The sequence below is a fragment of the Daphnia pulicaria genome, chromosome 12 (assembly GCF_021234035.1).
Source record: "Daphnia pulicaria isolate SC F1-1A chromosome 12, SC_F0-13Bv2, whole genome shotgun sequence".
In the NCBI taxonomy this organism is placed as follows: Eukaryota; Metazoa; Arthropoda; class Branchiopoda; order Diplostraca; family Daphniidae; genus Daphnia; species Daphnia pulicaria.
In genome coordinates this window covers 546787-569713 of record NC_060924.1, presented here as the reverse complement: position 1 = coordinate 569713, position 22927 = coordinate 546787, and the positions used below count along the sequence as shown (strand labels likewise).

Below are 22927 nucleotides of genomic sequence, written 5' to 3'. Positions count from 1 at the left end.
GGAGGAGGGGGAGAGTAAATGTCACGAATCCGTTGATTACGAAACTGCAAATAAAAAAGGGGGGGGGGGGGGTGATGGTTGTTATTGGGACTTAACGAAACCGGACCCAATTCCTATACGTCAATCGAAATGTCATCGATCATTTCAGCCCAGGAGACATGTGAATACTCTGCCGGTCAAATTAAAGACTAACCTCCATATCTTAACAGCCCTCGAGGGCGGAAGGGAAAAAAAAGACAGGTGAATGGGAAAAATAAAAGAGGCACATTTTGGTGTACAACACTGTTAAATGCTTCGCGTACACCGGCTATTTATATACAAAATAGAAGTTAGACGTGAAATGTGGTGTAGTGGTGAAGCGACTGCATGTCTTACCATACGATGATGTCCAGGTTCGAGTGGGCTTTTAAAAAACAATAAAAATCCTTTCGTTGTTGTTGCGAAAAAAGAAAATAATTTTTTTAAAGAAGACCAACGCCTATGGGAGCGAGACGGTGTACAGTCCAAAATATGTAAATTTGTTAATCTAAAAGCGCTATAGCCACGCCTACGCCATATAAGAGGGGGAGTGAATAAGGACGAACGCTTCCTATTAATATCGTTTCAATTAAACTACCGGTTGTTAACATATAGTATAGCTTAATTGTAAAAATCTAATCCCTTGAAAAGAAACAAAAAATTAAAAAAAAGTTGACCCCACTTTTCCCTAAAAAGAAATAAGAAAATAAAAAACCACTTACTTATTTAGAAACTGCCACGAAATACTTTTACTCACGTCGACTGTCTTTCCGGTTATTTTATCCAATTACACGGTCGCGGAGTCACATGAAAATGTAACGTTAATTAAGGGATTTTCGTTCCTACACATTTTACAGCCAACTCGTTTAGACAGATTCATTTTTGAAATAAACATCAATGCTCTGGAGCCTGCTGAGAGAGATGAAAGAGAAAGTAAAAAATACCTGCGTCCGAAAATTTGGCTTTTAGTTAAAAATATTTCGATTTTCCTACGGCTAAATATCCAAGAAGAGCTTGAGGCATTTAGAACTCTTTGAAGCTCCTTATAAGACACAAACACACGATCGTTTTCGGTCTTGAAATTCTACTATGAACTTAAAAAATCTCTTAAACTGCACCGTCTAGATAATTCATCAAAAGAAAAGAAAGTAAAGTTTAGTAAGAATTTCGTGTTGACATTAATAAGATTTGATATGAAAAGGATAAGGATTGTTTTACCTCTTTTCCCTGGTAAGCGGATTGGCAATTGCAATAGGCCTTACGACGAAACCGATGCGTTATCCGACTGGATGACGGAGGAAGTGGTCGGAGACATTTAAAACAAGTTAAAAAGACTAGCCAATTTACAAGAAATCGACGCAGGACTACACTTGACTGACTGGACAATGTATACATAATTGACCTCTCATTTTTTCATTGCCATGGAAACCTTTTAACAGCTACATTGCTATAAAGCTAAATTGGTTTTTATTATTTAAAATATCAGCCCCTGGGACATACACACTATGTTTGAAGTTCTACATGTACGTTAGAAATAAAACCAGAGCGAATTGGCAACAAATCGCCGTTTGCACAACTATAACAACATTTGGAAACGTCAAGATAAAACCTGAGTCTTGACCTAAGTGGCTTACAAATTTCATACAGAGATGCAATGGTCTAAACAGCACTGGCGATCCTCTATTCATTTTCATTTCCTTCCTGGGAAACGATGCGATGGTTGTGGTCTACTAAACACATATCTGAAAGAAACAACATTTTCAAAAGATTGAAAGAGAGATTGAAAGCAGTTAACTTCAACTCACCTCAGCAAAGTCTTGATGTATACTAAATCCTTGGCGTTTTAGTCGATTGATAAGACTCTCAATTCTACGGTTGCTGCACGACACCTTTTTCAATTCTTGATTCGATTCCACTTGTCGGCTAAGTTTATTGAGCTCAATTTTTGTTTGGGTATTGTTGCATGCTGGAAGAATCGAGCACCTTTTTCCGACTTTCTCTTTAGAATCCAGCGCTTTAGCAAGCCCCAAAGGTTCGGTGGGAGAGGCGTTGACTTTCTCTTCGTTGAGCTTTTCGTATGAACTATTTAAATTTAAATAGTGATCGCTGACTGTTGACTCCATTTGGCTGCTGATCATTTCCTCCATTTCACTGAAAGACGGCCTCTCTTTTGGATCCGCTTTCCAGCAGCTGGACATAATTTCGCCCATGCAAGTGGGTGCATAGTCGGGTTTATCCATCCGGTATCCTATTTCCAATTGGCGGACGAGTGTATTACCTTCCAATCCTTATTTTAAAAAAACGATTTAATAAAAAGAGCGAAAAATTAAATTCAGTTAAAAGGTTTTTAAAACATCCAGCTCACCTGGATAGGGGACTTTTCCCAGGGTAAAGATTTCCCAGAGGAGGACACCGTACGACCAAACATCGGATTGGGTGGAAAAGATTCGATCCGTCAAGGATTCAATTGCCATCCATTTGATCGGCATCAATTTCTGTGTTAAAATGAAATAAGCCATATCGTTAAGCAAGATACTGCAGACAAGTATCTCATAAGTTCTATCAGACTTACCTGCCCTGTTTGTTGGTAGTTGCCTTCGTAATACATTTTACGGGCCATACCGAAATCGGCAACTTTGGCCACTCCATCGTCAGCTAGGAGAACATTGCGCGCAGCTAAATCGCCATGAAGAACCTTCGTAAAACGAAAAACATGTAACAACGCTTGTTTTCAACTAGTAAATTACTTCAGAATTAAACTCACCTTTTTACTGGCCAAGTAATCCATTCCCCTGGCAATTTGGAAAGACCAAGAGATTAAATCCGCTGTGGACATGTTCATTCCATAAAAATTGCTATCAGGGTCTTTTTGGCAAACCCCGAACGACACAGGCGGCTCATATTCATCTGTCAAAAAATAAAACGGTCAACAAATGCCCGACCGATGCATTAATAATTAAGCTAAAAATTGATCTGTTCGGACTAATTTTCATTAACAAAAAGACGATAAAGGATCCCTATTGCTGGAAGTAAAATTTTTTTAATTTTCTACGACAACGTTCAGTTTTACCTGTAAAGTTAACATCGTCGACTGTTGAGTTTGCAAATCCAGATCTTGCTGTTTTTTGTATTACGTATCGCACTGTTTCAGGTTTTTCTGGATCCGCCCCTGATACTGCCTTATCAATGGGGCACTCCTTCCTAAACGTCAATTTGAAGTTAGAACAAAAGCTATTTAAAGAAAATTGTGGGAATGACAGAACCTTTTCATGCCTGCAGCTGCTGTGTTAATTTTCTGCATTGCCGCATCTGACAAAAGATTGCCAAGTTTGTCCACTTGATTGACAAAGTTATTTCGGTGATTTATCAAGTACGTTTGTAAATTGCCAAATCGGCAGTATTCGACGATCACAAATAGTTCTCCTGTAACAGCGGAACATCAATTTATAACTATTCTGTTGGAATTGTATAAAGGAACCGTATTACCTCTGATGAGAGTTTTGGTGCAGGCCCCCAGTAAATTGACTACATTCAAATGCGCTCCCAAGTGGATAAGAATTTTTAATTCACTGACCAAAGCCTCCAGAGCAGCGGCGTTGGTTTGGGAGCGAACCATTTTGACAGCCACCGTTTGAACGTTTTCCTCCGAGTCTTTGACTCCGACCGCCTCGGCTTTGACGACTCGGCCGAAACACCCAGCTCCCAGCTGTACACCTGCATTTTTAAATGGATAAAGATAAGGTAATCGGTGAGTTGTCGTGACTTGAATTACCGAGTTTCAGCCGATTTCTTGGGAATTCCCATCGTCTATCGTACGGTAATATTTCAATCTGGTCGTCCAAACTCAAATCGTCGTTCATTTCGTTGGGGTTTCCTCTGAGCAGAGCTTCCGCTCCGGGAAACAAATTCTTTTTCTGTTGTATAACGGATGAATTAGATTTCATAAATTAAATTATAATGAAACGTTAACTTGGTTATAGACCTTGTCTCGATACAATTTGATGCTGAGGCCAATGGCAGCGATAAGAACAACTGCCAAAACGATGACCACGCTGATAATAATGGTCGATAGCTGAGACTCTTCAGCGAATTTGACGGTGAAATATTTAAAGGTTTCGTGTCGACTGTTGTTCAATCGGCAGGCGTAAGTTCCGTTTTCGCCGGGTCTTCCATGCAGATTTAATGAAGACAAATTGCCGTTCGGTAAGACCTTATCCTCGGGGATAACGATGCCATCCTGTCAAACGTTTTGATTGTACAGGTGACAATCTATAATTGCATTTTTATTAAATAAGAAAAACTTACCTTGATCCACTGAAAGGTGGATTGGGGCAATCCGTATCCTTCGCACCTCAAACTCGATTGCTGGTCTTTGACTAGCAGAATTGTTGAATTGTTTGGATCGACAATAAATGGCGACTGAGGCGCTGTGGCAGCAGATATTTAAAATTGTTAGAACTAAACTTCATCCTACCCTTTTTTCACAGCCGCCTAAGTTGAAATTTGACCATGCCCTATTAGCCCTAATCATTACCTGAAACATTGAAGGAAAATATCGGTGCTCTTTCAACCGATATCCGAGTTGCGTTGATGTTTCCATCCATGCATTGAAATGTCGTTGGGGAATTCTTGCTCACGTTCTTCAATTCCAAAAAGCTATCGTATATTTTTAGATTTACGATTTCCCCTTTATCAGTATCGTTTTTCGTTACTATTTTCATACCGTCTGCCAGTAGAGGGTCAAGAAAGTGTTTGAGCATTATGGAAATTCGATTTGTTCTTCTTTTGTCCCTTGACTTACCGAGTTGGGGTGGTGACATAGTTTCATCGATGTAGATCGGATGGGTATCGCTATCCTTCAGGTAATATGCCCATTTGGGTGGTAAAGCAAATAAGTAAGCCCGGCAGATTAACGTGACGTTACTTCCTTCCAACACTAGACCATCATCCCTATTGATGTGGTCCCTTGTCAATTCAATTCCGTCTGTTTAATTTAAACAAAATGAAATTAAGTTAAAGGCAGTAGGTCAGTGAAAAGATATAAGTTATAATCACCTTTAACAACGAGGGTGAAAAATATTTTCTTGGTAATGTTCCCCAGTGTACCATTGCATTCGTAATTGCCGTGGTCGCTTAACGCCACCTTATTCAGCGTCAGTCCCGTTTGCTTATCAAATTCCCATTTTGGGTTTGGAACAGCTAATAAATCTTGTTGTAGTTCTTCCTGTACAAATAATTGCGATGCATTTTTATCAGTGGGCCACGGTTGCATTTGTAACAACGCACCTTGGAAAAAGGTTCGATGACCACCCGGCTGCTGCGTTTCAGTGTGACACGAACATCCGGATGGGTCACTTTACAGGGAATTTCAGCCCTTCGTCCATGCTTCACAGTAAATTTGTTATCACCTTCGCTGTTGAACACAAGTTGCTTTTTGTCTTTGTCAACCATTAAAAACAAGTAATTAACTGGTTAAAACTGTACGTTTACCCAACTGTCCTGAAACGTTTTTCTTTTGAACTTACCGTAAACATAGACGTGTTGCTCTACTTTAAGTTCAGGAGATTGTTTTAGGTAACACTTGTATAATCCAGTGTCTGTAATCCTGGCATTTGTCACCGTCAGCGTAGAGTAGACATGCGACTGGCCCTGCGTCTCGTTCTTAAAATTAGCGTAAGTTGTACGGCTGTTTTTCCGTCTATCCATCTATAAAAATTTCAAATATGATCAACTGTTAGAAAAATGGTTTCCTTGGCTTTGTCAAACTGTTTCCTTCCATACCGCCTCATCTGTAGAGAGTTTGGGTAATATCCATACAATTTCGGCCGTGTGGATAAACACGCAAGTGATTGTGATGTTGTTTTTGGCGTTGACGAGTTGATCTTGTTGATTGGGAAGCATAATTCCCTGATTTTTGTTCAACCCAATCAACTCAATGGCATGGCCCTGTCTGCTGGAAATCAATAACATAATAGTTAACAGTTTGAGCACGGAAACCATTTTCCTACGTCGAAGAACATCATCAATGGCACCACTTAATTCCCGATTAGTGGTCATTGCGCACGAGCTAAAATGACTTGAAAAATTGAGACCCAACGATAAAAAAATCACTCAACGTGAGTCAACAGCCAAATAGTCACTGCAACAAAAACCGACTTGAACTGTAGGTTAGGTGAAAATTTATAGAGGATTCAATAAGGCAAAATCCAGGTTGTGATTTTATTTTTGGATCGAAGAACACCGGCAGCCGTATCTTTTGCCTTATCCGTCTTCTGGTTTTTACCATTCCATTTCCTAGGAGACAAAAGTGTTGCTGGAACCGGTTACATATTGAACTAAATTAGTCATGAATAGTTGATTTTCCTTTACACATAACCAGAAGTCAAGCGCGATCAATGGTAACGTATTATGTTCACCTTCCATCTTATAAGGAATTTCATGCATTATAGTCAAGGAGGAAATGTTTAGGTGCATAAACTAAATGAAAACGACAAAAATTCTACCTGCGACGACCTGGCAAAGTTACGAACGCGGGGTCGACACTGAACAACATAATTTTTTAGGGAAATAGAAGCAAAAACATATCAAAGTAAAACGATTTAAGATTTTCGAAGAAAGCAAAAGGAAATGTAAAGAAAAAGCAAGAATGGCTATTTGGCACAGTAATTTGTGCAAATCGTGTGTAAACAAACTTGTGGGCGATACCACAGAGCCCGTCATCTGATTTTTTTACTCAACCGCTAGTCTCGCTGCTCATCTGGATTTTTTCAACATTTTGGTTGAAAATAAAAATAAATGTCGTCGTAGTGTTCCTTTGGAAATAAGTTCCATAAAGGGGACTCTCAAATTCTGGTTCCAAGTTCCGCCCTTGAGACTTGGTTTTTTCACGCAACGTGGATACTCAAGGACGAGATTTAAATAGAAGATCCTAGAAGATTCTAATGAAGAAAAATTTACAGATGAACAAATATTGTCACTTGACACAGTTGTAAGTTAGGGACTAGTGATTGACACTGGAGCAATTACAGGCACAGGAAAAGCAGTCAAAAGTATGTGAATGATTGAGAAAGCTCGAGATGACTAACTAGTTATGTATGCAAAGCGAATCGCGCTTACTATAAAAGGACCAACACTCCATAGAAGTTCACACGACAGCTCGAAAAGAGACGGAGTCAGGGAAAAGGGTATTCCCGATTACCCGGACGCATCAGATACACACGTGTCGTTACAAGTGAATCAAGATATTTCAAGACAGGTTTTCAAATGAATAAAGTCAAAAGACTATTTCTATAGCTACTAGTTACGCTTAAAGCGCATCAAGTAGCCACGAAATTCCAATTATTACGACGTCCCGTTAGTCCGTTACTCGATGTTATGGTTAGTTTGCTGTCGTCGACAACTGGAATCAGAGGCATTAAATACGTTCCATTTTCATGAGTTACCTACAGTATGGGCCCCTTCAATCGAAATTGTAACGTTCACCAACGTCAGAAGAGTTTTAGTGTTCATCAGCAAAGGTGCTTAAATAATACAAACTTTTATTAAATGAAATTGTGTCTTTAATAATAAAAACAAAACAAATCCTAGAAGCAAATTTGTCGGGATTAAGAAAGGTAAGAGTAAAATCACGGAGGTGAATTTGCGAAAAAGTCTAAACTAAAACTAAAACGTGTTTTTTGAAAAACGAAAAAGGTGTACGGAGGGACGACTGGAAGCTTTGCTTTTCATTAACTTCGCCAGGCCGAAACTGTCCGCTGGAGTCGCATTTTCCATTTCTTCATTAAGTTTTGCGAAAGGTTCGTTCATGTTCAAATAGCTTGAGGTAACTGATGTTTCCAGTTGGACGACGATGGTCTCTTCTAATTGTCTGAACGTGGGTCTTTCCTTCGGATCCTTTTTCCAACAGTTGGCCATAATTTCTCCAAACAAATTGGGTGCAAATTCGGGTTTCTCCATGCGATATCCCTTTTGAATTTCTCTGACGATTTCGTGGCCAACATCCATTCCTTTTCAAAACAAATTGATTTTCGTCAATAACGGAATTTTTGCTTTAAAATCATTATTTAACCTGGGTATGGAATTTTTCCGAGCGTAAAAAGTTCCCATAGAAGAACGCCGTAGGACCAGACGTCCGATTCTGTCGAAAAGATGCGATCCGTCAGGGATTCGATGGCCATCCATTTGACTGGCATCAATCCCTATCGATAACAGCAGAAAGACATGGATATAACTAAATCGGCTCATTCGGTAATCCATAAAATTAAATATTACCAGTCCTGTTCTCTCGTAATTGCCCTCGTAGTACATTTTCTTGGACATGCCGAAATCGGCCACTTTGGCCACTCCGTCGTCGGCCAGCAAAATATTTCGGGCCGCCAAATCACCGTGGAGGACCTATAAATGCACAAACGATGCATTAAATCAAATGCGATCAAATTCCTGTGTTAAATACCTTTTTTTCAGCCAAGTAGTCCATTCCTCGAGCAATTTGGAAGGACCAAGATGTTAAATCTCGGGTTGAGATGGGTGGATTGAAAGTGTTTTCCAGTTGAGGCGAATCTTGGGTTGTCGTTTGATTACATAAGGATCGCAGGGAAGATATTACGTCATTAATTACAATAGAATTAAAACGTCACGAACTAAAAGGTAATCGGATTTGTTGACTTACTTGGAATATCAATCGTCGACATTTCAAATGATTCATTCGTGTGTGACAGATCAGCATCCAGGTTCCCTTCTTGATTTCCGTCTACTACTGAACACTTTGGCATGGATGCAGAACTAAGATCCAGAGAGAAAATCATTATTTTAAAAAAAAGTAATCAAACGGTGAGTTAGTTCACTACCTGTGAATGACGCCGTCTGTTAATTCGTTATCGTTTTTTGCTTTCAGCTCACCAAATTCGTCCACCTGATTTATGAAGTTGTTCCTGTTGTTGGTCAGAAACGTTTGTAAATTTCCGAATCGACAGTATTCCACGATGATAAAAAGTTCTCCTATTTTTAAAAAGCAGGGAAATTGGAGATCAACACTAATCATTTTTCATTTCAAATGATCATTCCGAACCTCTGGATATTTGTTTGGTGCAGGCCCCCAATAAATTGACGACGTTAAGGTGTGACCCTAAGTAGATAAGGATTTTCAGTTCACTAACCAGTGCTTCCAGGGCTGCGACGTTGGTTGCCGATTTGATCATTTTGACGGCCACCGTTTTGACGGTTTCCTCAGAGTCCTTGATCCCGACCGCTTCGGCTCTAACGACTCGACCAAAACATCCTGTTCCCAACTGTGAGCCTATACATTATATTTGTTAGATTATGCGTTTGAAGCTGTAAAATATATTTGCTCATTAAATAAGAGATTGGAACACACCTAGTTTAAGACGGTGTCTTGGAAATTCCCATCGCCTGTCGTAGGGTAGATATTCAATCTGGTCCTCCATCGGTATTTGATCATCAATGCCTTTAGGGTTTCCACTCAGTAATTTGTTTGCACCTGTAAAAGCTTTTCGCTTCTACTCCAGTGGAAAAAGAAAATAAATTTCTTTACTCTTGATAGATAAAAAAATCATTATCTGAGTAACGCTCACCTGATCTAGATAGAATTTAACGCCGACACCTATTCCAATGATAATTAAAGCTGACAATATCACAGTAACGATGATCGGTACTAGCATTGGGCTGTTGATTTCTGCCAAGCAATCCAAAATTCAAGTAAATTTTATTGTATTGAAATCTATGTTGGAAAATACCTTTGAATTGGAAAGAAATTGTCTGGGATATTGTCTGTCGGTCTCTAGCCCTACGAGCATCGCATCGAAAAGTTGTGGGGGTATCTCGAGTGATTTCGATCAGGTCCAGTCGGCTTTGACCAAAAGAAAGTAGGTCGTTCGTCGTTACTTGAATGCCTTATGCATAGTCGGTATTGAAATTAGTGGTTTTAAATTTTGAGTTCACTTTGACTTTATTATTAAAATACTGTAAATAAATTATAAGGATTTCACACCTTGAGGTGGATTCGTCTCATTTATCATTTGCATTTCTCCAGTATCTTTAATTTGAAAGAACCATTTTAATGAGCTGCGGTCCACGTCGACGGTGCGACAGATAAAAGAAACGTTACTTCCTTCCACCGGATCGTCAAGACCGTCAACTCTTTCCAGTTCCATTCCTATTATTATTATTATTTTTTGAAAATTATTGATTAGTGAATTTAGTAACAGAGAACCTTTCGACAGGTATTATTCAATGGTACCTGAGACGATAATATGAAATTCGTCCTCTTGTGTGACATTTTTCATTGAACCGACGCAATGATATCTTCCTGTGTCGCTAAGTTTTGCTTCCTTTAGGATCGGTCCTTGTTTTGGATCGAACGACCAATTCGAAGTCGCATCAGTCAAAGAAATCTATTGATAAATAAAATATTGTCGTACTCAATAGCTCGCATTGGTTTACTTAGCTATATTTACGTTAGTGGGCTCTTTGATGAATCTTTCGTCGGTTAACCACGATTCTTTTTGGTAGAGGTAATCCCCAAGGTCAGCAAGACCTACTCCGTGATAAAGAGACTCGTGAACAAGGTAGACGGTGACGTCAGGACTGGTGGGTTTGCAAGGGATAGAGAGAAATCCGTCTTTTCGAACAAAGAACTCCTGTCGACGTAAATTTGGTACTTCATGGGCATCGATGAAAATAAGTTCTGTATCACCTAGGTATGTAATGGATATTTCCAATTCATTAATAAAAATGCCAACTTTGATATATAATAATGTTTGAAGTAATCAAACGAACTTTTGATGTAGACGTATTGTTTGACATTAACGTCTCTGTTATTTTCGCCACCGAAGGCACAATTAAAATATCCCGTTTCTCTGGACGTGGCGTTTGTAAGAGTCAACGTCGAAGAGACTTTCGTGTCGTTTCTTGCATAAGCCTTGTGAAGACGGTTGTCAATGTCAGCAGACTATATATTTGCAACCGTAATTCCACCGAAAAAAATCACAAAGTAAAAATAAAGCACAGCGGGACTGAAAAGTAGAAGTTTCTTACCGGATATTTGACGATATTGTCGAATAGCCAGGAGATTCTATTAACCCCAGCACGATCCAAATAACTATCAGCTATGCATGTCAATGTTATGTTGGATCCGGACTGGATCACTTGTTGCGTTACATCCGGAATCATTTCTATCGTTCCCCTATAAAATGCTTGGGCATGATTTTCTTTGACCACTGATACGAGAACAAACAAAATAGCAGTCTGTATGGCGGTTGAGACCATCTTGTAGACCCTGAAAGCTAAACAAAACCAGAAAAAACTAAAAAAATCACAATGTTATCCATTGATGTACAAATATAGCAAGAGTAAAAATAGTAGGAGGACTGAAAATATTTAGAAAACAAAACCACATACTCTACATGCGATCTGCAGTTGAATTATTTCCGTTTTCTTCCTTTGTTTGTTTTGCAGCAATCACCTAAAAGATGAAGTTTAAATATGAATAGTTTTCTGTAAACTTCACAGCCGACACGTCCAGACTTTCACTCTCGGAATAAACAACAACACTGAAGCCTGCGACCCGGGAAAAGAAATAACACGCATTCAAACCTTGGGATTCAGGTTGCCTAAGGCATCTAAAGTCTAAGGCGTGACTTTCTCTTTTGCCTGACATATTTCACGCAAAAAATGTTCTCGAATTACTTTTAAAATCTGACTTAAAATTGAATAAATGAAAAATAAATTAGTTTTTAGCAACAGTAATTTCCAATTGCTCTAGTTCAATTAATTCCTTGTTCTTTCCGGGAAGTAGCTTGGCCGCAAAGCTTATTGAGTAATTATTTCACAATTTAACATGTACGTTTTAAACAATGTGTCACCGGATGCAGGAAAACGCAGAACTTTGTTATCCTTGAAATCCGTGAGGTCTTGCTTCACGTAAGATAAGATGCATAGCTTTATTTAGGTAATCTGAAACTGTTGCAAGCTATAAAGAAAGCATATAATTAGGAAGAATACAATTCGATATTATGGTAGTCCCGCTAAATTAATATTTAGTCTTATAAGAAAAAGAGTAAGATGGTGCCTAATAGTATCGGCTTGGAATAACGGTTCGGATAAAACATATTAAGAGAATAACTTTAATATGCGGCAACTTATTTCGAATCTGTCATGTTCACATTTGCCGTCCTTTCTAAGTTCGCTGAGGAAACAGAGAATATCGAATCTCCTTTTCGGTAGATTGACAATGCAATGGGTCGTTAAATTTCAACTTATTTTCGTTCATCTGCGATTTTTCAGCCAACAATTTCGCCAATCCGAAAAGGTCGGTTGGAGTTGCCATGTCTTTCTCTTCGTTGAATTTTGCATACGCTTCGTTCAAATTCAAATAATTCGAACTAACTGTCGATTCCATGTGACCAGAGATGGTCGCTTCTAATTGGCTGAACGTAGGTCTCTCTATTGGGTCCACTTTCCAACAATTAGTCAAAATTTCACCGAAGAAATTTGGGGTGTTGTCCGGTTTTTCCATACGGTATCCCTTTTGAATTGTTTTGATGAGTAGATGAGCAACATCCATCCCTTTATGTTCCCCATTTCCCAACCTAATCAACAGTCATCGAAGACCGTATATGTGAAAAGGATTCAATGATTCAGTTAATATCATTCAACAACGACCACAGACTTTGTTACGATTAAAATATAATGTTTCTTCGTTCGTTGACTCTTTCCCGGTGTGTTAGAACTTAGAAGGCATCGAATGGAAGAAATTATGGCAATTACGGTGCAACTCACGCAGATTTAAAAAAAAATACGATCGTGAAAAGTTTTGTCAACAAATTTCAGATATAAAATGTATGCGCATAGGGCAAGGTTATGGGAAATGAATTGCAAAGTCAATTCTGTTTTTAATATAGCCTATGGGGGAACAACGAACCTGCCTTATTTTACGATTCTTGGAAAAGTAGTGCAACATCCACAACCTCTGGTCTATCGACTGCGACACTTGATGGGGATTAAAAGTTATTCCTACATCATGGTCTTTCCATCCAGTTCGTTACTCCAACACTTTTCATGCAGGGGGACATGATATGAATTAAGTACTAGATATTATAGCGAAACCAAACTGTGGCAGTATTAATCTCAAATCCGGAAATGCAATAAATAAACGGCATAACACCATTAACGTCAAAAGGAAATCAATTGTGAGTTGCAAACTAAAAACACGCCCGAAGACTATCACGCTTTGAAAAGTTGTCTGCCGATTGCTACAGTCTCACTAGTCTCTACTAAACACCCACCCCCATAAAACCTACGTAATAGAGTCGTAGTGAAAGTGGCACAATAGTTTTTCATCTGTGGCCTCAGATCTTACCGACATTCCAGCAAAAATTCAAGGCTACGCAGGAGAGGAAAGGAGGCGATCCCTGCCTTCTGATGTTTCCACCGGATGTCGACGTAGCTCTGCTCAACTGTGAAAATGTAATTCCATTAGTAAAATTCGAAAAAAATGAAGTAAATAATAAGAAATAACTACTTATTTTCGGATATTTCACGAAATTGCAATTAAGAAATGCCACGAAATTCCAATTATTACGACGTCCCGTAACTCGATGTTATGGTTTGCTATCGTCGACAACTGGAATCAGGCAGCACTAAATACATTCCATTTTCATGAGTTACCTATGGGCCCCTTCAATCGAAATTGTAACGTTCACCAACGTCGGAGAAGTTATAATTCATCAGCACAGGTGCTTTAAATAATAAAAACTTTTATTAAATGAAATTGTGTCATTAATGCTAAAAACAAAACAAATCCTAGAAGAAAATTTGTCGTGATTAAGAAATATAACAGTAAAATGAATGGAGGGGAAATTGCGAAAAAGTCTAAACTAAAACTAAAACGTGTCTTTTGAAAAACGGAAAAGGTGTACGGAGGGACGAGTGGAAGCTTTGCTTTTCAATAACTTCGCCAGGCCGAAACTGTCCGCTGGAGTCGCATTTTCCATTTCTTCATTAAGTTTTGCGAAAGGTTCGTTCATGTTCAAATAGTTTGAGGTAACTGATGATTCCAGTTGGACGACGATGGTCTCTTCCAATTGTCTGAACGTGGGTCTTTCCTTCGGGTCCTTTTTCCAACAGTTGGCCATAATTTCACCAAACAAATTGGGTGCAAACTCGGGTTTCTCCATGCGATATCCTTTTTGAATTTCTCTGACGATTTCGTGGCCAACATCCATTCCTTTTCAAAACAAATTGGTTTTCGTCAATAACGGCATTTTTGCTTTGAAATAATTATTTAACCTGGGTATGGAATTTTTCCGAGCGTAAAGATTTCCCATAGAAGAACGCCATAGGACCAGACGTCCGATTCTGTCGAAAAGATGCGATCCGTCAGGGATTCGATGGCCATCCACTTGACTGGCATCAATCCCTATCGATAACAGAAAAACGTTTAAAACTAAATCGGCTCATTCGGTAATCCATAAAATTAAATATTACCAGTCCTGTTCTCTCGTAATTGCCCTCGTAGTACATTTTCTTGGCCATGCCGAAATCGGCCACTTTGGCCACTCCGTCGTCGGCCAGCAAAATATTTCGGGCCGCCAAATCACCATGGAGGACCTATAAATGCACAAACGACGATGCATTAAAACAAATGCGATCAAATTCCTGTGTTAAATACCTTTTTTTCAGCCAAGTAGTCCATTCCTCGAGCAATCTGAAAGGACCAAGAAATTAAATCTCGGGTTGAGATGGGTGGATTGAAAGTGTTTTCCAGTTGAGGCGAATCTTGGGTTGTCGTTTGATTACATAAGGATCGCAGGGAAGATATTACGTCATTAATTACAATAGAATTAAAACGTCACGAACTAAAAGGTAATCGGATTTGTTGACTTACTTGGAATATCAATAGTTGACATTTCAAATGCTTCATTCGTGTGTGACAGATCAGCATCCAGGTTCCCTTCTTGATTTCCGTCTACTATTGAATGATTTGGCATGGATGCAAAACTGAGATCCAGAAAGCAAAACATTTATTCAAAACAAAATTAATCAAACGGTGGGTTAATTTCATACCCGTGAAAAACGCCGCTTGTTACTTCGTTTCCGTTTTCTGCTTTCAGCTCACCAAATTCGTCCACCTGATTTATGTAATTGTTTCGGCTATTGACCAGATAGGTTTGTAAATTTCCGAATCGACAGTATTCCACGATGATAAAAAGTTCTCCTATTTTTAAAAAGCAGGGAAATTGGAGATCAACACTAATCATTTTTCATTTCAAATGATCATTCCGAACCTCTTGATATTTGTTTGGTGCAGGCCCCCAATAAATTGACGACGTTAAGGTGTGACCCTAAGTAGATAAGGATTTTCAGTTCACTAACCAGGGATTCCAAGGCCGCGACGTTGGTTGCCGATTTGATCATTTTGACGGCCACCGTTTTGACGGTTTCCTCAGAGTCCTTGATCCCGACGGCTTCGGCTCTAACGACTCGGCCAAAACATCCTGCGCCTAGCTGCACGCCTGTACATTATATTTATCATCACATTTTGCATGGAAACTATTTATTATATTTTCTGATTCAATAAGATATTGCAACAAACTTCAAACCTAGTTTAAGACGGTTTCTTGGAAATTCCCATCGTCTGTCGTAGGGTAAATATTCAATCTGGTACTCTATCGGTGTTTGATCATCAATGCCGTCAGGGTTTCCCATCAGTAATTTGTTTGCGCCTGTATAAACTTTCCGCTTCTATATTCCGGGGAGAGAAAATTTCCCGTTCAATCGAAAAGGGATGGATTTATTTCTTTTACGATTGAGATTTTTACTTGCCTGATCGAGGTATAATTTAATTCCGATGCCGATTCCAATAATAATTAAAATAGAGAAAACCACAATAATAATGACTGGAACAGCCATGGGGTCATTAATTTCTGAAGATAAAAGGAAAAAGAACACAGGAAATGTTATGAGTTTGCACCATGCATAGATAATAGTAAATACCTCTAATTCGGAAAGAAATAGTTTCAGATATTGTTTCTCCGCTTTTATTGGCTTCGCAACGGAAAGTTGTGGGAGTAGCCTGTGTTATGTTGAACACTTCCAGTCGGATTTGTTCAAAAGAAAGTACATTGTTTTTCGTTACTTTAATACCTGTCAGTTATAAAGAAATTATTATCGATAGGCTATTGCGATAATTATAATGCACAATAGAGATTTCGAACCTTGGGGTGGATTCGTCTCATCTATCATTTGCATTTCTCCGGTATCGCTAATTTGATAAAACCAAATTGGTTGAGTAGACACAATCTCTTCTCTAAGACCAGATGGGACATTAACGGTGCGACAGATAACAGAAAAATTGCTGCCTTCCGGAGGATCGCTAGGATCGCCAACCCTTTCCAGTTCCATTCCTGCACATTTTTAAAGAAGTATTAATTCAATTTCTGTGTAATTTAGTTACTAGAAAACTAACAAGAACCTGAGACGACGATAGCGAATTCTTCCTGATCATCTCTGACGTTATTAATTGAACCAACGCATTGATATGTTCCACTGTCGCTGAGCTTCGCATTCTTTAGTATCGGTCCTATTTTGGGATCGAACGACCAATTCGAATTCGGATCAGACAAAGAAACCTATTAATAAGTCAAACAAGAAATATTTCATTTTCAGTAGCTCAACATAATGCTTAATTTAACGTTACTTCAGTGAACTTTTGTTTGATGAATTTCGTATCGGGTAACCACGATGTTTCTTCAGAGAGATCCCCATAGCCAGCAACACCTGGTCCATTCCAAAGAGAGGCGTAGATGAGGGAAAGTTTGACGTCAGGACTGGTGGGTTTGCAAGGGATAGGAAGAAATCCTCCTTTTCGAACAAAGAATTCGTATCGAAGTAAATTTGATACTCCTTGGGCATCGATGAAAATAAGATCTGTATCACCTAGGTATGTAATGGAAATTTCCAATCCATTAATAAAAAAGCCAACTTTGATATGTAATAATGTTTGAAATAATCAAACGAACTTTTGACGTAGATGTATTGTTTGACATTAACGTCTCGTCTGTTATTTTCGCCACCGAAGGCACAACCAAAATATCCCGTTTCTCTGGGCATGGCGTTTGTAAGAGTCAACGTCGAAGAGACTTCCGTGTCGTTTCTTGCATAAGCCTTGCGAAGACGGTTGTCAATGTCAGCAGACTATATATTTGCAACCGTAATTCCACCGAAAAAAAATCACAAAGTAAAAATAAAGCACAGCGGGACTAAAAGTAGAATTATTTTTAACCGGATATTTGACGATATTGTCGGGTAGTTGCCAGGAGATTCTATTAACCCCAGAATCATCCAAATAACTATCAGCTATGCATGTCAATGTCATGTTGGATCCGGACTGGATCACTTGTTGCGTTACATCCGGAATCATTTCTATCGTTCCACTAAATGCTTGAGCATGATTTTCTTTGACCACCGATACGAGAAAAAACAAAATAGAAGTCTGTATGGCGGTTGGGACCATCTTGTAGAACCTGATAGCTAAAAAAACCAGAAAAAGCTAAGAAAATCACAATGTTATCCATTGATGTACAAATATAGCAAGAGTAAAAATAGTAGGAGGACTGACAATATTTAGAAAACAAAACCACATACTCTACAAGCGATCTGCAGTTGAATTATTTCCGTTGTCTTCCTTTGTTTGTTTTGCAGCAATCACCTAAAAGATGAAGTTTAAATATGAATAGTTTTCTGTAAACTTCACAGCCGACACGTCCAGACTTTCACTCTCGGAATAAACAACAACACTGAAGCCTGAGACCCGGGAAAAGAAATAACACGCATTCAAACCTTGGGATTCAGGTTGCCTAAGGCATCTAAAGCCTAAGGCTTGACTTTCTCTTTTGCTTGACATATTTCACGCAAAAAATGTTCTAGAATTACTTTTAAAATCTGACTTAAAGTTGAATAAATGAAAAATAAATTAGTGTTTAGCAACAGTAATTTCCAATTACTCTAGTTCAATCAATTCCTTGTTCTTTCCGGGAAGTAGCTTGGCCGCAAAGCTTATTGAGTAATTATGTCACAATTTAACATGTACGTTTTAACCAATGTGTCGCCGGATGCAGAAAAACGCAGAACTTTGTTATCCTTGAAATCCGTGAGGTCTTGCTTCACGTAAGATAAGATGAATAGCTTTATTCAGGTAATCTGAAACTGAACTTGCAAATAAAGAAAGCATATAATTAGGAAGAATACAATTCGATATTATGGTAGGCCCGCTAAATTAATATTTAGTCTTATAAGAAAAAGAGTAAGATGGCGCCTAATAGTATCGGCTTGGAATAACGGTTCGGATAAAACATATTAAGAGAATAACTTATATATGCGGCAACTTATTTCGAATCTGTCATGTTCACATTTGCCGTCCTTTCTAAGTTCGCTGAGGAAACAGAGAATATCGAATCTCCTTTTCGGTAGACTGACAATGCAATGGGTCGTTAAATTTCAACTTATTCTCGTTCATCTGCGATTTTTCAGCCAACAATTTCGCCAATCCGAAAAGGTCGGTTGGAGTTGCCATGTCTTTCTCTTCGTTGAATTTTGCATACGCTTCGTTCAAATTCAAATAATTCGAACTGACGGTCGATTCCATGTGACCAGAGATTTTCTCTTCTAATTGGCTGAACGTGGGCCTCTCTTTCGGGTCCACTTTCCAACAATTAGTCAAAATTTCTCCGAAGAAATTTGGGGCGGTGTCCGGTTTTTCCATACGGTATCCCTTTTGAATTGTTTTGATGAGTAGGTGAGCAACATCCATCCCTTCAACATTAATGGTGATGGTAACAAGCAATCGAATCAGTAAAATGAAGGGAAAAGGAGGAGGAAAAGGAGGTTGATTTCTCACCTGGATAAGGAACTTTACCCAAGGAAAAGAGTTCCCATAGAAGAACACCATAGGACCAGACATCTGACTGGCTGGAGAAGGTATGATCCGTCAAGGATTCGATGGCCATCCATTTGACTGGCATCAATCCCTGTCGAAACAAGAGTTTAATTCATGATGCAAATATTAGTAATTTATTCGATTGAATTAATACACACCTGTCCTGTTTTCTCGTAATTGCCCTCGTAGTACATTTTCTTGGCCATCCCGAAATCTGCAACTTTGGCCACTCCGTCGTCGGCCAGCAAAACATTTCGAGCCGCTAAATCACCGTGAAGGACCTATCGAAGAAAATTCAAATTAGTTATCAGCTAAGAGTGTGTGGCTTAACATCGATAATTAATAAGATAGGTGCACCTTTCTGCTGGCCAAGTAGTCCATTCCTCTAGCTATTTGGTAAGCCCAAGAGATCAAATCGCGAGTAGAAATAGGCCGGTTTAAACTGGCATCTGGATCTTGTTGATATTGCCAATAAGATTGCTGTTCCTGCTGAATATCTGTCGGTTCTACCGGTGTTAAACCTTTATACAAGGAAATAAATGAATACTTTGAACCGTTAATTTATTGGCACCTGTAAATTTTAACATTTTTAATCTCTACCTTGACACTGGTTTTCAACTGAATTTTGAGGCTGAAGTTGTTGGTTATCTTCGAGTTTTAGGCCATAGCCGAAATAGTCGCTACTGTACTTGAAACAATTAAAGTTTACTTTTTTAAGATAATAAATATAATTTAGAAAGAATACCTTGAAGTATAGTCGTAGTCCATTTCATTATGTGATCGCATGTTTCCGAACTGGTCTACAAGATTAATGAAACTATTTCGGTGGCTGATCAAGTAAGCTTGCAAATTCCCGAACCGACAATACTCGACAATAATCAATAATTCACCTGTAAATTAAGAAAATAATAAACCACGATAAATAAAATAATGAAGTTTTACCAAAGTGACATAACTATTCTTTTAGACTTTCCTTGTGATATCTTTTTGGTGCAAGCGCCAAGTAAATTGACGGCATTCAGATGAGATCCCAAATGGATAAGGATTTTCAATTCGCTCATGAGGGCTTCCATTGCAGCGACGTTAGTTTGTGACTTGACCATTTTGACGGCCACCGTTTTGACAGTTTTACCGGGGCCTTTGATTCCCACAGCTTCTCCTTTGACAACTCGGCCAAAGCATCCAGCTCCCAGTTGAATCCCTAAGCAATTTAACAATATATCTTACGAGCAGTCGAATAAAAGATATTTTATATGTGAAACTGAAGAAACGTACCGAGTGTTAGTCGATTTCTTGGGAATTCCCATCGCTTGTCGTATGGTAACAGTTCAGTTTGTTCGTCCATTGGTAATTTGTTATTGATTTCTTTCGGATTCCCTTCAAGCAGTTTCTTTACTCCAGGAAACACTTTTTTGCGTTTCTGTGCAACACGGAAATAACAATTGGAACGTAAACAGTAGTGGGACATATGCATTCGCGTACCTTATTAAAATGGAGTTTGATGCTGATGCCGATCCCAAGCAAGCACAATACCATTAGAGATAAAATGAACGCAATTATGGAAATCGTTTCTGTTCCTACTTCACGGAACAAGACAAAATTAGATATCGGGAGGTTACTTTTATCTAGAAAAAGAAAATAGACCTCACTAATTCGTTACGCTCTTCTGTACATTTTCAAAGAAAGTTACCTTTAATTTTGAAAGAAATAATTTTGGTTACCGTGTCCTTATCTCTGTTAACTTTACACTGAAAAGTGGTGTAAGAATTTTGAGATATCTCAAATAGTTCTAAACGGCTTTCGAAATAATTTAGTTTGAATCCCCCGCTGTTCCTTTGATTGCTGTAATCTCGAGTAGTTATTTGAATACCTTAGATTTTACAAGAAGGCCATAATAAACATCGCGAAAATAATTATTGGATAAAATAAACCTTTTGGTGGATTTAACTCGTTTATGATGTGCATTCTCCCTATGTTGCTAATCTGATAGGCCCATTCCGGGGGCGATGGAAATTTGACCTCCGCGAACATAGAGCGGCAAATCAAGGTAACGTTACTTCCTTCCGGCGGATCATCCGTATTATCATCAACTCTTTCCAGTTCAATTCCTGATTTTGACATAAAGAATATCCCATTTTAAATTAATAAATAATGTCAAGAATTTTACCTTTGACGCTGATTGTGAAATATTTCTCGGTGGTGACGTTTTCCATCGTGCCAACACATCGGTAATTTCCCGTGTTATTAATTCTCACGCTTTTTAGAGTCATACCACGTTCGGGATCGAACGACCATTTAGTATTCGGTTCAGATAGCACATCCTGTTGGTGTTACAAAACAAGTCGTTTTAATAAAAATGGATATTTATAAATTTTTGTTTCATTACGTCGACACATGTGTCTTCCACGTTGAGTTGATCGACGTGAACGAGAGAAACGGTAACATTGGGGTGGGTCGGCTTGCATGGAATTTGGACCCCCAATTCACCTTGATGGAAGAAGAATAAATAATAATTCGGATAGTAACTCTTGTCGGTGATTGTGACGAGGTTCTTCTTATCTGAAATAAGAAAATTTAATTGTTAATCAACAGGGTTTTTACAGTCGTTTAAAAGGAGGTAAGGACAAACCGAATACGTAAACGTATTGACTCATTTCCGCTTCACCGTAATAAAACCGGAAATAGCCAGTGTCTTGGTTGGTGATATTTTTCAGGGTCATTGATGAGGAAATGTGAGTGTCGTTAGCATCAAACGTGTTACTGAAGCGCTCGTCGATTTTCATTACCTGCCAATCACGTTGAAAAATTAAATTTGCATTGGAAATATGAAATAATTTCCTACAAATTTAGTTTACATACTTGCGGATAATTAGCGAGAAAGGTAGGCAATTCCCATCGCCAAGAAAGATTGTTCATTCTTTCAACATCATCTCTAAAAATGTAGGTGCAGGTTATGGTCAAGGTTGAATTTGATTCCATCACCCGATGCGTGTCATTCGGAGTCATCAGCCAGACTACTTGTCCATCACTTCCTCTGCAGCTGGCCACTAGAAAGGTGTTAAATAGGACCAACCCCAACTGCACGGACATCGATGACAAACGTAACCCATTACTAGCCAAAAGTCGCATTGAACCCCACACGATATAGGATTTTACATCTACCACAAATTCAGTCTACAGAGTCTACGGTCCGAGAATACTATCAAGTTCCAAGTGCTATCGGAGACGCTGAGTTTCGGAATGAAAAGGCAAGGATCTAGCGTGCGGGTTTTGCTACGACCGAAGTCGGTGGTTTCGGCAGGGACACGCGCGCAGCTCATATTTACTTAAAGGAAGTCTTTTGTCTATCGATTGTCACTTTTTCTTTATAATTGAAGGGATGGCTAAGTGATCAGACCTCGAAAAGAGAATCGGTCATTTGGGAAAACTAGTCATCCTGTTGATTGCCTGGATCAGTGTGAAATCAATAGCATGCAACAATAGCACCAAAGCGGCAATAAACATTGGTCATAAACTTGTCACCACAAAGAAATTCACAATGCGAAAAATGACATTAATAACCATTAACGACATCTACTTTTCCCAGAGGTGTTGTTAAAATGTACTATATACAACGCCAAATTGTAATTTAACCTTAATTCTCATTTTGATTAGCATTCAAGTTTTAGATACTCTATAGGGACCGCGGATTATTCCGACAATCAACCATTCAGTAAGAAATGGGTAGTTTGATCGAGGGCGTTTGCTTTCCCTACCTAGTAAAGTAAAATGTTTTTAAGGTCAACGGCAATTGAACTGACATTAAGGCAATTCTGGGCTCACAATCGTACATAACTAAAAACTAAAGTTTATCGCGATCGATATAGCAATTAAATCAGAATACTTTACGAATTTTTTAACATGAAATACAATAAGAAACGGAAGAGAATGATCGCTGATAAAAAGTTCCTAGTTCAG

General features: G+C 38.7%; 2 protein-coding genes across 8 annotated transcripts; both read right to left on the bottom strand.

Moving 5' to 3' along the window:
• Nucleotides 1-1468: 1468 nt before the first annotated feature.
• Nucleotides 1469-13913, bottom strand: LOC124316134 (vascular endothelial growth factor receptor 1-like). Of its 5 annotated transcripts, none has more exons than XM_046781888.1 (20): nucleotides 13556-13913; nucleotides 13394-13490; nucleotides 5800-6312; nucleotides 5544-5724; nucleotides 5305-5456; nucleotides 5074-5242; nucleotides 4820-5002; nucleotides 4553-4744; nucleotides 4324-4445; nucleotides 4001-4255; nucleotides 3791-3932; nucleotides 3505-3732; nucleotides 3282-3441; nucleotides 3089-3219; nucleotides 2783-2925; nucleotides 2591-2713; nucleotides 2384-2513; nucleotides 1991-2305; nucleotides 1824-1948; nucleotides 1469-1760 (listed from the first exon to the last, which is right to left on the bottom strand). In XM_046781888.1, the coding sequence occupies exons 3-20, from the start codon at nucleotides 6073-6075 to the stop codon at nucleotides 1749-1751; spliced, it is 3039 nt and encodes a 1012-aa protein (XP_046637844.1). In that variant the 5' UTR covers nucleotides 6076-6312; nucleotides 13394-13490; nucleotides 13556-13913; the 3' UTR covers nucleotides 1469-1748. The 5 variants fall into 5 exon arrangements, with proteins under 5 accessions (XP_046637844.1, XP_046637843.1, XP_046637842.1 ...); XM_046781887.1 differs by having other exon boundaries at nucleotides 1824-2305; nucleotides 13556-13644; nucleotides 13702-13913; XM_046781886.1 differs by having other exon boundaries at nucleotides 1824-2305.
• LOC124316148 (platelet-derived growth factor receptor alpha-like) lies at nucleotides 7096-22859 on the bottom strand. 3 transcript variants are annotated; one of them, XM_046781911.1, is made up of 16 exons: nucleotides 21830-22859; nucleotides 21600-21756; nucleotides 21357-21529; nucleotides 21138-21291; nucleotides 20902-21078; nucleotides 20661-20840; nucleotides 20453-20595; nucleotides 20246-20390; nucleotides 19944-20171; nucleotides 19716-19860; nucleotides 19571-19653; nucleotides 19328-19491; nucleotides 19129-19251; nucleotides 8087-8216; nucleotides 7717-8024; nucleotides 7096-7475 (listed from the first exon to the last, which is right to left on the bottom strand). In XM_046781911.1, the coding sequence occupies exons 1-16, from the start codon at nucleotides 22097-22099 to the stop codon at nucleotides 7461-7463; spliced, it is 2595 nt and encodes an 864-aa protein (XP_046637867.1). In that variant the 5' UTR covers nucleotides 22100-22859; the 3' UTR covers nucleotides 7096-7460. The 3 variants fall into 3 exon arrangements, with proteins under 3 accessions (XP_046637867.1, XP_046637866.1, XP_046637865.1); XM_046781910.1 differs by lacking the exon at nucleotides 7096-7475 and having other exon boundaries at nucleotides 7540-8024; XM_046781909.1 differs by lacking the exons at nucleotides 7096-7475; nucleotides 7717-8024; nucleotides 8087-8216 and adding exons at nucleotides 17719-18846; nucleotides 18932-19061.
• Nucleotides 22860-22927: the final 68 nt, after the last annotated feature.

Coding starts and splice junctions, on each gene's coding strand:
- LOC124316148 (XM_046781909.1), bottom strand. CDS start 22,099: ATGCGACTTTTGGCTAGTAATGGGTTACGTTTGTCATCGATGTCCGTG. Junction 19,492..19,570: donor AGTTGAAAACCAGTGTCAAG/GTAGAGATTAAA, acceptor CCTTGTATAAAG/GTTTAACACCGGTAGAACCG. Junction 19,062..19,128: donor ATTACGAGAAAACAGGACAG/GTGTGTATTAAT, acceptor TTGTTTCGACAG/GGATTGATGCCAGTCAAATG.
- LOC124316134 (XM_046781886.1), bottom strand. CDS start 6,075: ATGACCACTAATCGGGAATTAAGTGGTGCCATTGATGATGTTCTTCGA. Junction 2,514..2,590: donor ACTACCAACAAACAGGGCAG/GTAAGTCTGATA, acceptor ATTTTAACACAG/AAATTGATGCCGATCAAATG. Junction 2,306..2,383: donor GGGAAAAGTCCCCTATCCAG/GTGAGCTGGATG, acceptor TTTTAAAATAAG/GATTGGAAGGTAATACACTC.